General features: G+C 43.1%; 1 protein-coding gene across 2 annotated transcripts in view; it reads right to left on the reverse strand.

The window, feature by feature from the left end:
• Positions 1–1,540: 1,540 nt before the first annotated feature.
• The window catches only part of pou2f2b (POU class 2 homeobox 2b), a 36,902-nt gene continuing 24,490 nt past the window's right edge, over positions 1,541–13,952 (reverse strand). Inside the window, exons 2-16 of one of the 2 annotated variants that reach the window (XM_070911893.1) lie at positions 9,949–10,014; positions 9,761–9,795; positions 9,261–9,317; positions 8,228–8,347; positions 7,713–8,048; positions 7,292–7,397; positions 7,093–7,184; positions 6,824–6,973; positions 6,508–6,649; positions 6,261–6,409; positions 5,614–5,811; positions 5,258–5,460; positions 4,234–4,302; positions 3,759–3,832; positions 1,541–1,866 (exon numbers count right to left, since the gene is read on the reverse strand). In XM_070911893.1, the coding sequence (XP_070767994.1) occupies positions 1,541–1,866; positions 3,759–3,832; positions 4,234–4,302; positions 5,258–5,460; positions 5,614–5,811; positions 6,261–6,409; positions 6,508–6,649; positions 6,824–6,973; positions 7,093–7,184; positions 7,292–7,397; positions 7,713–8,048; positions 8,228–8,347; positions 9,261–9,317; positions 9,761–9,795; positions 9,949–10,014 (2,123 nt within the window). Of the gene's footprint in view, positions 1,867–3,758; positions 3,833–4,233; positions 4,303–5,253; positions 5,461–5,613; positions 5,812–6,260; positions 6,410–6,507; positions 6,650–6,823; positions 6,974–7,092; positions 7,185–7,291; positions 7,398–7,712; positions 8,049–8,227; positions 8,348–9,260; positions 9,318–9,760; positions 9,796–9,948; positions 10,015–13,952 lie in introns of those variants that run through there. The other variant, XM_070911894.1, reaches the window with a different exon arrangement.

The raw sequence follows: 13,952 nt of genomic DNA on the forward strand, positions 1-13,952 counted from the left end.
TTTCATACTTTCAAAGTGGTCGCTACTCTTAACAAACGTCATTTTCAGTGTGTGAAGTTTCCAGGGCATGTTCATTTAGCCATGGAGTCACCGATAATGGGTTAGTCTTTAAGAGTAAGGAAAAAGTGGTCTGATTAAGAGCACAAAATGCCACATGTTTAGGTCTTAATAAACTCATTCACACCTTGAAATCAACTCGCAGTGTGCCAACTCTATTTTGGATCTATGGCACTTGGTGAGGACTGAAACGAGCATCATTTCACCTTCGTCATCTCTTCTTAGCAGAGTAGTCACATTAAAAACAACAAAAGAATGCACGTTGACAACACAAATGTGGATGAAGAAGACTATGATGATGACACTGATGATGATTCAAACCCCAAAGGCTAACACTAAAAAAAAGCTGCAACAATAAATAGGAGCTGGATTGTAAAATGACACTAATAAATAATCAAATAACAAATCCCAACTGTACTTCTCAAAGTGTAAAAAATAGATACTGAATAACAAGCCTCTGTCAGGGAAATCTGAAATAAAAAGGAGAGAGGAAAGCTATTCTATGCTCTTAGAACCAGAGGTAGGTAAAGAGACTAACACATGAAGGTACAGTAGTACTGGCAATCATTCATACGTGAGCTCTTCACTCAGTGTACACACACGGTAACAATCTTTTACAAAATTATCCAAAATATCTAGCATGAAAACCTATGAGAGACACATGAGCTGACAGACAGTATGAGTCGATGGCAGGATGGATTTGCTCTTGATGTGTGTGTGTGTGTGTGTTTGTATGTGAGTAGCAGTAGCAGTAGAGACCTGGTCCTGGATAGCTTCAGTATTTACACGTCCTTTGAATAAAGCTTTTCTCTCCGTATTTTTGGTTTTTGGTATTTGGGATTTTGGTATGGTTGTCGTTTTTTTTTTTTTTTTGTCATTGTGTATTCCTCCTCCGCCTCCTCCTCAGGTAAATTTTTGGTTTAAACTTATCCTCCCTACTCCTCTTCCTTCAGACCCGCAGCTTTTCGAAATGATAAAAAAAAGGAAAACGTAAGCACAGTCCTCCATTTTTTTTGTCCTTGCCGCCATTCCTTTGTCACATAGTAAAGTTATCTTTTGTCATTTTTGGTTTATGCACTCCGACATGCATCTCTGCCGTCTCTTCCGTCTCTTTGTTAAAGAGTCATTGGTTTGTTTTCCTTCAGAGAGAAAGAGTGGAGAGGCGCCATGTCGATATCACGCGTTATTGACAAAAAGGTCCCACGTTGCCTCCTCCCCACCTGTTTGGATAGATTAAGATTTTTGGTTTCAATCTTCCCCTCCCCCCCCTTCTCCCCTCTTTCACTTCTTTCCCTCCCTCTCTCCTCTTTCATTCTGTGTATTTTTGGCATCGAAAGACTGGGAGAGAGAGAGAGAGAGAGAGAGCCATTGCGAAAAAAATAACGGAAGAAGAGCGCAAGAGAGAGAAAGAGATAGCTTTGGTGTGAAAGGTGAGGTTCTCGTTTCCTCCTTCCTCCTCCTCTCTGATTGGCCCTTGGTGCGGTCACTCAATCTTGGCTCCGCCCAGAGAGGGTGGGCTGTGTGCCATTTCGCTGGAGGAGCAGGAAGAGGCGGGGCTGGAGCAGGGGGAGGGGGAGCAGGGGGTGGGGCTGATGCTGCTGGCCGAGGGGAAGGGGGAGGGCTGGGAGGCTTTGGCTATGGCGGCGCTGATCAGTCCAGCGCCGGGGTTCTGGCCCATGTGGAGGAGGGCGGGGTGGTTGAGGAAGAGGGAGGAGGGGAGGCCCCCGTGGCCCCCAGAGGCCCCCAACATTATCTTACTGCCCCCCTCAAGACTGGAAAGAGGCAGCTGGCCACCACTGGCTGCTAGAGCTGAGGGAGGGAGAGAAAAGAGAAAAGAGTTAAAAGCATTTTCCACTTTTACAGTATTTCAAATCAACTTTTTTAAATTTTTGTTTTCTGGTATTATTTGGCATTTTTGGCAAAATAGTTCTTCCACCTCCTTCTCAGATAGACTTTTGGTTTAAATTTATCGTCCCTACTCCTCTTCCTTCAGACTTCCTTTCTAAGAGGAAAACATGCTGCCACCATTCATGTAGTAAAGTTTGTATTTGTATAATATTCAGTGCTTTTGAGTTGTTGATTAGTAAGTGTTTTAATCTATATTTTTGGTCTATCAACTCTCTATTGGGCTTCCTCATCTACCACTACTCAAGTTAATAATTTCCTACAGTACAGAGCCAAGCCGCAGAAAGTGTCTAAACTTGTTGCATTCAGCAGAAGTAGGTGGAGAACAACCGTCACCACCTCTTTTAAATGGAAAGCACAGAGAGCGGCCATGAGGTAGAAAGTGCTGCATGTTAGTTTACGGTTGGGAAATGTTTAACTTTCCTCAAAAAAACACAATTACAACTCTGTGCCAATAGAGATGAAAAGCGTGTTGTAATAACTGAATATTCTCTAATATCTGCAAGCTAATCTTGTGCGTGATAGAGTACAGCAACAGGTAAGCTGACATGAGTGGTCTGTTGTTATGGAAACAAGGTTGATGATTGGCTGTGAGCAGCACTTCTTTCACACACAAAATGCTACATATGAACACATGTTTGTGACTGCATAGCAACAGCAAAACAGATTCTTTTTTACATTGGAGAAAAAGCATTAAGCACCCCTACTACTCAAAGCTCAAAACGTCTTGTGGGTGCTGTTGAGGCTACTTGGTGGTGAAGAAACTGTTATTTCTGCCTCCTCAGAGATCGATCTCTTGGTGTGCCAGTGCTGTGCATCAAAGTGAAATGGTGAGTCCAAAATGGAGCACTTGCTTTGAGACTCCAAAACTTGATATTTAAAGTTGATGGTTTCAACGTTTTATGTCATCGTGTCCATTATTTGGTGCACATATTCAAATAAAAATAAATAAAAGCATCAAAACAACTAAATGAAGCGCAAGAAACATCCCCAACAACAGCGTTTTCATCTGCGTTGTTTTTATGGTGATGAAATGAAGAGATGACAGGCTAGAGTCTGAGTGAGACACCAGAGACGCACATGCAAAAACTTCACACATCAATGTAACCATCGTCACAAACAGACACTTGATGGGATGGATTAATGGATGTCAGTGGCAACATATGAGAAATAAGTCATTCATCCTCTTTACAACTCTCTGTCTTAGCTGCTTCGTACCGTGGAAGAGCAAAAAACCCTCGGCTGCCTATTCATCCATGTCTCCAGTCTGTAGTCTTGCCGTGCGATTTGATTCACCTACCATGCATAACTGTATTACTCATCATCACACTTCTGTTTTTAATACATCTACCCCCCCTTCTCACCCTCACACCACAAAGTATGATTAAAAATTAGCTCTGCTGACGGTGGTCGGGACTGGTTTGTGGTCATTTCTGCAGGATTGAACTGTATTTTTTCTCCTGTGCTATTCTGGTATTGTTCTCAAGTGTAGGAAGGTGTGTGAGAGGGGATGTGTCGTGTACTGTATGTGGATGATCTTGAGCATTTATGTGTGTGTGTAGGAGTGTATGAGAGACAAAGGTTTGAGAGGAGGGAAATGTATTGTATTGTCTCAGTGTGCTGAACACAAAAACTCCCTTCTGGGTAGTTTTATATATTATGTGACCCTAAGAACTTTCCAGTAATTAAATAATAACCTCCACCTCAGCCTGGACCTCTAAATTATATTGTTTATCAGGGGTGCTGATGCTAAGTTTCTCCTGAAATAAACCCATTTCTCTCTTTCTCACACACACCTTGGATAGTGGCCAGGGGATTGTTACCTAGTAGGGCTTGGTTCATCCCTGTGTTAACTCCCATCACAGTGTTCCTGTTGTGTCACACACACACACACACACACACACACGCACACACACACACACACACACACACACACACACACACACACACACACACAGCACCATACATGTGCAAGCATATATACGGACACAGACAGGCAGAGGAGAAAAAGGTGAGAAAAAAAAGCAGGTTTAGCAGCAAGGACAAGCAGAGGGCAAATTCAGCCCTGCACATGTAGAGAGCAGTAGTTAGCTGACAGTTGGCTGTAAACAAGAGGTTAGAAATGCGGAAAGAAACACAACATCTTGGAAAATGTTACACCAAAACTCTCATCAACTATGCATTTATGTTAAAGGATTCGATACAAGAACACAGCATTCTGCACTAAACAAAAGTGTGTTGCAGTTTATTGTGTGTCTCTGTCACATTCACCTCAAGTTTGCAGCAAAATCGGTGATGTAGTTTGACATGTCACCGTTCTTTTTACCCATACGCCATAAGCTGTGAACACAAGAACCACACACACACAAACACACACAGGGTTATAAATGTTGAGACATCAGTGTGTGTGTGCACAAACAATCACTGTGTGTGTGTGTGTGTGTGTGTGTGTGTGTGTGTGTGTACTGTATCAACCAATTAACTACAAACTGCAGGTGAACCGAGCATGGTGCAGTGCAGTATTCATGGGGGTTATGTTTATGGAAATGTGTGGTTGTGTGTAGCTGTAGGGTGTGTTATGTGTGTTTAAATGTTTTGTCTAAATGTATTCGATTGCGGTGGCCACCACAGACAGAGAAACAGATCTTTTAATAAATATTATGATTCAGGTGAAAGAAAACCAAGGGTCAATTCACCCAAATTTGCTCAAAAAGATTATTCGACAAGTTGTCCAAGCACATTGAAAAGCTAATGTGTTTATAGTTGTTCACAACGGCCACACTGGAGGGTGGGGTGAAAAGTCATAGAGAGGGACAATAATTGACAGCCTCTCCTGGAGGTTGCACTCATTTGTACATGTGAAAAGTGGCAGAAATTGTTGTGTAAAGAATGAAAAAGGAGGTTCAAACCCTCCCAACTTTCCCACCTCCTCACACCTGGTCAATGGCTGAATGAAGTGGGCGTGAATGTTGGATTGTCAGTTTCAGACAGTTATAGATATTGTCAGACGCTGCCCCCTCATTCCAACGTCAGAAAGGTGTGGGGGGAGTGGGTTTCGGTAAGCTGTTTGACCATCTGGCAAGCACTTCTGTTGAAGCACACTGGCCCCAATTACAGACAGATATCTTAAAACTCGGCCAAATGAAACGAAAACTATCTGAATGACTAGATATCCCTAAAGGTAAGTGGTAAACCTGTCTGCATGAACCAACGCTTTAAAACCCCTCATTAATCCTGACTGTAAACGCTGTGAAGTAACTGACGGGGGAATCCCAGGTGGTCTATTGTCTCTTACCCTGTGTTGAGGTTGAGTGTGCTGTGGCTGGGAGTGGCTGGACTGGCCGTGCTGCGGGGAGGGGGCGGAGGAGTCACTGGGGAGGGTGCGGAGCTGAGGGAGGGGTGGGTGGAGGTGAGGCTGGAAGTCAGGGGGCAGACGGGGGACATGGTGGTCACTGTTGTGCTGAGACTGGTCACAGCCTGCGACAGCTGGCTGGACATCTGGCAGAGAGAGAGAGAGACAGATTCGGGTTTCTGAAAGTACAGACAGCTGAAAAAACACCCATTCATGAAAATACACACAGGAAACATACTGAGAGGACTGTGATGCATTTGTGTCCATTAAACTAACAAGTGTAACAAGTGGATATTTACCATGTGGGGGCTGTAGCAGGGCGGTTTGTGCGTTGGTGGGGCAGTGGGGGGCTGGCTGGGCAGGGGAGGGGTGGCACTGGACGGATTGATGCGTTTCTCTTTCTGCCGGCGGTTGCAGAACCAGACCCGGATCACCTCCTTCTCCATGTTGAGCTGCTCGGCGATCAGCAGGATCTCTTCTGAGGTAGGCTTCTGGTTCTGCAGGCAGGGAGGGAGACACAAGTTCAGATCATTTCAGCACTGCTATGTTTCAGTCAGATGATGCGAAACATTAACACCACCAAGACATAAATCATCATCATGTATTAACACAAAGAGCAGAAGCTGATGTTTAAAAGCTTTGCAGAAAAAAATATGACTTGAGAAATGACTGTCCAGTATTAAGATGATTTAAAATCTCATAAAACGCCTGTGGCCATTACAGCTCTTTCTGTTACACAATCACTATAATTTATTTACATATATCAACTCTATAAAAACGTTATCAAGAAAGCTGAGATCAATCTGAGATCAGATATCAGCCTTGTTGTCAGTTGTTTTGTACTTTTAATCATTTTTAAATACATTTAAGAGTGAATAATAATCTTTAATCAGCTTTTTCAAAATTGCTTCATTTCTTAATTAAATAATAAGGTCAATCATCTTACCGTCATGAATGCGCGCTCCAGGGCCACGCGTACATTTGTCTCGATGCTGGTTCTCTTCTTTCTGCGGCGACCAGGAATGCCGTCGAAGCCCATAGAGGAGGAGGACAGGGAGCTGGGGCTGGGCAGGGTGCTGTCTATGGACATGGTCTCTGATGAAGGGAAACAAACATGCACAAACATAAAAACACACTGAATATCATGACTAACAGTCTGAATGTAAAGAGATGTTATTTTGATGAGAGCTCACCTGCATCATTGAGCCACTTCTCCAGCAGTGGCTTCAGCTTGCACATGTTCTTAAAGCTCAAGTTGAGGGCTTCAAAGCGAGAGATTGTGGTCTGACTGAAGTCATTGCCGTACAGCTTCCCCATGGCCAAGCCCACATCTCCCTGGTGGAGTGATAAAAGAAGGAAGAACAGTTTTAGACAAAACACAAAACATCCTGCATATTCACACACACACACACACACACACACACACACACACACACACACACACACACACACACACATACACACACACACACACACACACACACATACACACAAAAGGTCTCTTCCTACCTGTGTGAAGCCCAGTTTGATGCGTCTCTGTTTGAAAGTGCGGGCGAACTGTTCCAGCTCCTCCAGGTCACTGGGCTCCTCGGGGTGAGGAGTCACTGAGGGCACCGTGGTCATGCCTCCAGCACCACTCACCTCCATGCTCTTATCTCGCTGTAACAGGTGCGACGACAGAGGAATGAAAGTGAGAACGAGAGAAGTGTATGTTTATCTCTGGTGTAGTGGCTGGGTTTTCCTTTTCCACTGACTAAAGCTTGAGAGTTTCCTCATACCTGTGCTTGGAGTCCCATTCTAGTTTGAGCAGACAGCAGGCTCCCTTGGTTTTGCTGAGGTAGCGGAATAAGATTTGGTGTCGATAGGAGTCCTGAGAAGAAAAAAAAAAGCACATCAACAACTATAATTATGACAACAAAAAAGCGGATTTTGTGTTAACAACCCCCAAAAAAGTATTCTAGTAAGAGGCCTGCCCACCTTGCTGGCCCTGCTGTGCCTGTGGGAGGAGGAACTGGGCAGGAGACGGGAGCGGGTGGCCGGGCACCAACACCAACTGCTGAAGCTGCAGCAACTGCTGGATGTCCTGTTCAATCAAGAGAGGATGGACAGATCAATGTATGAATTGATAAGGACAGATAGAGGACTCAGTCACACAGAAATGTGTTAGTATGTTATCTATCTCTAGCCGAGGAGAGGAGCAGGTTTGGACGTGCAGTAAACCTATAGGTAGACGGAAAAACATTATCATTGTATAACTGAAATGGAAAATGTGTGCATTCATGTAAGGTGGAAACTGTGAATCATGAAATATACAATAGACATGCAAGAATAATTCTTCCATGGCTGGCTCCTCAATCAAGCCGCTCATCAGGAAGTGGCTTTGATTGGTAGTCAGTACCTGGGCGGTGAGCTGGATTGGCTGGGAGAGGGTGAGCTGGGGTGGAGGAGGTGGGGCAGGGACACTTTGGGTTGTCTGTTCCTGTGTGCTCTGTCCCTGTCCCTGGGACTGCGACTGGGCCTGCTGCCCCGTTTGTCCCGCCTGCTGATGCTGCTGCTGCTGCTGGGCTTGCTGATTTGCTGCTGCAGCTGCCTGAGCTTGCTGATTGGCTTGGGCGGCTGCATGGGCAGCATGAGCGGCGTGGGCTGCACTGGACTGCTGCACAGCTGCAGCCAGGAGCTGCGCCTGAGCCTGCTGCAGCAACAACTGCTGCTGTGCTGGCAACAGAGCTGTCAACTGGCGTAGAGAAAGGAGGAGGAGAGGAGAGGAGAAGAGAGGAGGATAAAGTAGAAAAGAAGGAAATTGACAGGAGGAGACAAAGACGGAAACAAAGTGTTCAAAAAGCAGCACAAGAGAAGCAAGCAAGGTAAAAGCAAAGCAAAGTGTGTGCATGTGTGTGCATAAGTCTGTCTTACCCCTGCGAGTTGGGAGCCAGTCAGCATGAGCTGTGTATGTTGCAGGGCCGTCTGTGAGGGGTTCGGGCCGTGAGAGAGAGGAAGGGCCGGGGACATCTCACCGCAGTCCTCCATCTTATTCTGTGTGGAAGACAGATACTAGAGGGGTAAATGTGGAGGAACATTAATTTAAAAAAACATACACGTATCAAAAACATAAATCCTAAAATGAGACTTTATTCCCCCGGAAAATTCACATTATTACACTCCTGAAAAGAGTAATTTCACTGCTCCTTTCCAATAGAAATGGTAGTGAGTAACAACAGTAAAAAGCATGCCTGCACTAAAAAGACAATCATAGAAAAAGAGAGCAAATATCAAAAACATAACAAACTCCCAGAACTTGCAACTACATAAGCTTACCTGGCTATTGAAGATCATGATAGGCAGTGTTAATTATTGAAATTTTAGGAGTGATTTCTGATAATGCTAATAATCAGTCACAAGTAAGCTGATCAGAAATGTTTCTCCAGTCTGTCTCAGGGAATGAGAGTCCACTACTCTCTTTTCTTGCACAAAGGGATGAATGATCTTTTCTACCAGGGTCAGGCTTGTTTGAACTGGAAGGATGGGACTCTTCCAGCTTACTGGTTTGCATATCTCCTGTGGTATGCAAATTAGGAGAGGATTTTACCTTTTGGTGAGTTGTAGCGTTATAGGTATATTTTAGTTCGGAGTGCGCACTGTGAAGGGAGAGTGCCATCATACTCTCAGTGAATTTGTTTACATTCAAGGCTGGGTGGAGAGTTGGCACATTATGGACCTCAACGTCAAATACGACAAAAGAGCGAGTGAATGCATTGCAATGAATACAAAACTGAGGCAGCTATACTGTCAACAATCCTATTGTGTGACGCTTAAACACAAAAGATGGCCCAGGCATATGTACAGACATGCACTGGCAATTCAGTAACACACACACACACACACACACACACACACACACACACACACACACACACACACACACACACACACACACACACAAACTCACCTTGCTGCTGCTCAGAGTTGGTGAAAGTGGAAAGGGATTGACTTTCATTGACTGAGCCTACAGGAGGAGAATAAGAAAGTTCATGTCAGAATTTACAGAAATGACTTTAAATGCATTCTATTTTATTTTTTATAATACATTCTTTTATTATAATATATTTTTTATCAATTGTTTTAGTGATTTATCAAACAAAATTGCCAAACACTCACTGCTTACAACTGCTTAAATGTGAGGATTTGCTGCTTTTCTCTGTTTTATTACATTGTCAGTTGAATATATTTGGATTTTGCATTGTTAAAACAAGCAACTCAAGATGTCCTTCGCCTCTGAGAAACTGCGATGTGCATTTCTCACTACATGCGATGTACATTTCTCACATCATATAGACTAAAGGATTAAATGAAAAGGAGTCGACAAGCACTGTTATCTTTTGCGGTGCATCAGTTATGTAGGTGAAAGAGGTGGGAGATAAACATAATGATCACAGGAGTCAGATGTACCTGGTGATTTGATTCAGGTCCATTACGCTCTGAATCTGCGTGGGAGGGAAAGGAAAAAGTGAGAAATTGATCACGTGTTAGAGCACAAACAGACAACTGCGATCTACGGTATTACTTATGTACAACGTTTTATATACAATATATATGTACATTGTACATTTGCTGCCACTAACAGCAGCATATCTTACCTGTGCCCTCCAATGGTGAGTCAGCCCCTACTTTCTCCACCTCTAGTGCCTTTGACATCCTGATATCTGTAACAGGAAGACACACGGATAAAACGTCAGCAAGGTTGATTCTTAAAACTGTGTCAGACAAAACAAAAATGCAGACAGAAGCAGAATAATAGACATTTGTGGAGCAGGTGATCAGAATCTTGATGACAAAAGGGGAAAGAGGATGGCCAGGGCGTTGATCTTAGATAGGTTAGGGTTGAGTTTTTTCAGGTCACAGACAGGGCCTACACACTGTTCACCAAACAATGTGGCTGAATCATTCACAAGTTGAATCCAGCCCACATTAATTCATTCTTTCCAATCAGTGGTTTGACATAAGAGTAGGCTGACCCAAGGTGTTTGCTTGTTCTAAATTTAACTCAAGGTGTTTACGTGGGAGCAACTCGGCACTGAAAATGTCTCGGGTTGTGTGTCATTCATTACAAGACCACATCACTTCCTGGTTGATACTGTATTGGGACAGTCCCTATGGCAACGGCAGTGAAGGGAGGGAGGCAATAAATTGAAGTCTTTAATTCGGTTTATTACAAAAGGAATGGGGAATTTTGGCAGCAGAGAGTGTGGGAAAGATGGGAAAGAGGAGGATTTGAGGAGAGTTTTGAGAGACTATGTGTGTGTGTGTGGTTGTGTACATGTCTGTATACCTCAGTGTGTGTGTGTAGCTTTGCTTTGTTAAACACCCAAATAGTATGAACTTACTATAAGCCTTTATATTTATCTGAAACCTCAAACTGTAAGACAACTTTTTGTTCAGTCCATTTGAAACATGTTTTCTCTCTCCCTGACAAGTACACACACACACACACACACACACACACACACACACACACACACACACACACACACACACACACACACACACACACAGCTACTTCCCTTTTGTGAAAACATGCAAATCTGCCCAACGACCAACTAATTATATCTGCCACCTGCATAATAAACTCTCAGTCTCCCTCCTCCTTTTTCTCTCTCCCCTTTCACCCCCACCCCCCACCCCCTTCGTCTCTCCTCTCTTCATCCTGCTGCTTCTCATGTTGCAGACGACAGATCACGGACACTGTGGCAAAGGGTCATTTTCGCATCAGCTTATTGCTGTGCTTTTATCACCGAAATACAGGAAATGTATCTTTCTATCGACTTTCTTCGATGCCAACAAGCAGGTGGTCAAGCATGGTTTTCACCATTAGGGGGCAGCAGTGACACATGGAGAAGATGACAAACCTGCTCCACTGACCACCATTGACCTGATGCCAGGTTTAAATAATCAAACCATCAGTCTAGTGCAATCATTATGAAAGGCAAGAACTTATAGATAAAAAGAGTCACTCCCTGATCAAAAGCACATTCAGAGGCAGAAACACATTCGTTTCAGTGAAACAGATGTGAGAACAGTGGACTTTGAAACGTGCAGCGTCTTTAGAGAAAGGGGGAAGTGGCGACCAGCTAGAAAAGCTCCACTCTGCCGCCACACTGGCTATAACCTTGGGTCAGGGAACACACACACACACACACACACACACTGACCGCAGGATCTCCCTCAAATAAACAGACTTCTGCAAAAAGCTAATTTTGTCGCCAACCATGTGGATGCAAACATCTGGTTAATCTATTATTAGGGTCAATTTGTGGTTATTCCAACATTACATATGCCTCCTGTTTTGTTATTATATGGCAAAACTGTCCAATGTTGCTCAATATTTGATGAAAAACTACTGAGCAACTTGAAGTAATGTCCCCCTCTCAAGATGCACACATTTGAACTGAATAAACTGCAGTGCAAAACAGAGTTAATAATATGTGTCACTTGTATTACGTTGGACAATCTTGTGCTCAAATCATCAGTATGTGCAGTGTACAATACCAAAGCCAAATCCACCACGTAACATGATTGTCCAGCTCATAAAAACAGCTGTAATGTGAAGTTCCCAAAATACTGCCTCTTGTAGCGTGCTGCTCGCTCGCAGGACACCCGGGGAAGGTGTGTATTGATTCATGGTTCAAAATGGCCTACAGACAGTGGCATGGTGGATAATGTGGTCAGTAATACAGTGATGGGACAGTATATCAAGATGCTGTGTCTTTTTTTCACTTCCCCTCACGACTTCCCCTTGTACCGGGTTGAACGCAGAGTGCTAAACCCAACACTTACTGTCAGCGAGGCTATTAATATTAGCCTGCTCTCTCTCACTCTCTCTCCCTCTCTTTTAAAAACCTCCCTCTCTTTTAAAACACATTGTTGCACACACAAACACTCAACTCATTTTACTCGACACAGAGCAGAGTTAAATGTTATTACTAGTTAGAATAACAAGCAGCATCTCTTAACAGTGGCTCCTAGTTCGTCTTTGTATATGGGGTAAAAACTTAATTTACAGTACAAGGTTAGATTACTATGTCTGTTTCATCCATCATTAAACTGTTACAGCATATGCTAATCTTACAGCAAAGCTCAGGGTTTATCTTTGACCCAGTGAGGTCAGAGAGCTACAGCATACTCACTGTATATTAAACAGACCCAAATTTAATGCTGTATAATCCTGTGTCATGAATAAATTATGCAACAGAAAGGAACAAGGAACAACAGTATCTGTGCTCAGGCTGGACTGTTTCTGTTATTCTCCTCTGGGTATTTTGGCTGAGATGAAACTCCGCTGCAAACCCCCCCCCCCAACACCCCACTTCCTGATTCAGGACACAACCCCATCGCCAAGGGGGGTGTCTGGGAACTGGAGTCATCATATCTACTAACTACGGATTTCAAAAACCAAGCAGCGCTGAGGGGTGCTGATTTTGATTGCAAAGAAATGTTTTCCATTTAAAATGTCAAAGAGTCACCTATCCAGCTCAACAGCTTTAGCACATCTGTATGCGGATGAAGAAATAAGTTGATGTCAAAATTTGAGAATGAAATAAGGAGCTGAACAAAAAAATATGAATGAGTAGATGAAGACAGAATATTTAAGAATAAAGAAAGGATTTAAAGAGGAAAATCTAAAACGAAAAAGTACGAAGTTAAACATGAGATGTCACAGCAGCAGCAGGTTGACCATCAAGGATGTGACGCCTGTGCTGCTGACATTGTTTTATCAGTGTTAAGTTACGTTTTAAGTTACTGTCTGTCTGTATTGTCGACTACACAAAAAAACACTTAAAATGCCAAACATGAGCTCATAAAACAGCTTCTGAATATAAGCAATATGTTGGTGGAATATCGGCAGATGTCACTGTGGCGGGCCTTTGTCAACGAGAAGCCCCCTGACAGTTTAAACTGTATGCAGAAATTATGTTAATGTTTCAGAGTAAAGAAATACTTTTTCACTTCATGCATTGATGCACTTTGAACAGATGAGTAAAGTTGTAAATGCAAGAGGAGAGAAGACCAGATTGACCACACCATTAATCAAAATTGGAGAAATGTCTCTGTGTAGCCAAAACCAACACTTAATTTTCCTCATTTATTCATTTACAATTCTGGCATAAATTAAAACTGCTGAACTGTTTAATCAACCTTAACGTGGCTCAGATAGCAGCATGTGAAAATAATTGTACAAAATGCCTCACCATTTCTAACTAAGCTAAATTAATTAATCAATTTTTTCGCATTAACCTTCTTAACAAATACTCTTAATGGCTGTTTGTTTGTATTTGCATTGCGATCCAATGCCGTGTATTCTTGTTTGGTGCTGAGGATGCGTCATTCAGGTCTGAATAACTTACCAGAGTTCACAGTAGTGACTACAACAGGTTAAGAAATGACTTGTGATTTTTAACCATCACTCACTGATAAACAATGCATGTCACCAAAGAAACGTGTCACTTTTTAGAAATCATATCAGCACACCAAAGACTGAGAAATATGAGCAAATTGGCATTTAAAAATTTATTTCTGGTAATTGGTGAGTCAGTTAACAGCCTGCTGTGCTTTTCTCTGAGGCTGTGGCTGCCACTTCTCTCAG

This window comes from Enoplosus armatus, chromosome 9 (genome assembly GCF_043641665.1).
Source record: "Enoplosus armatus isolate fEnoArm2 chromosome 9, fEnoArm2.hap1, whole genome shotgun sequence".
Taxonomy (NCBI): domain Eukaryota; kingdom Metazoa; phylum Chordata; class Actinopteri; order Centrarchiformes; family Enoplosidae; genus Enoplosus; species Enoplosus armatus.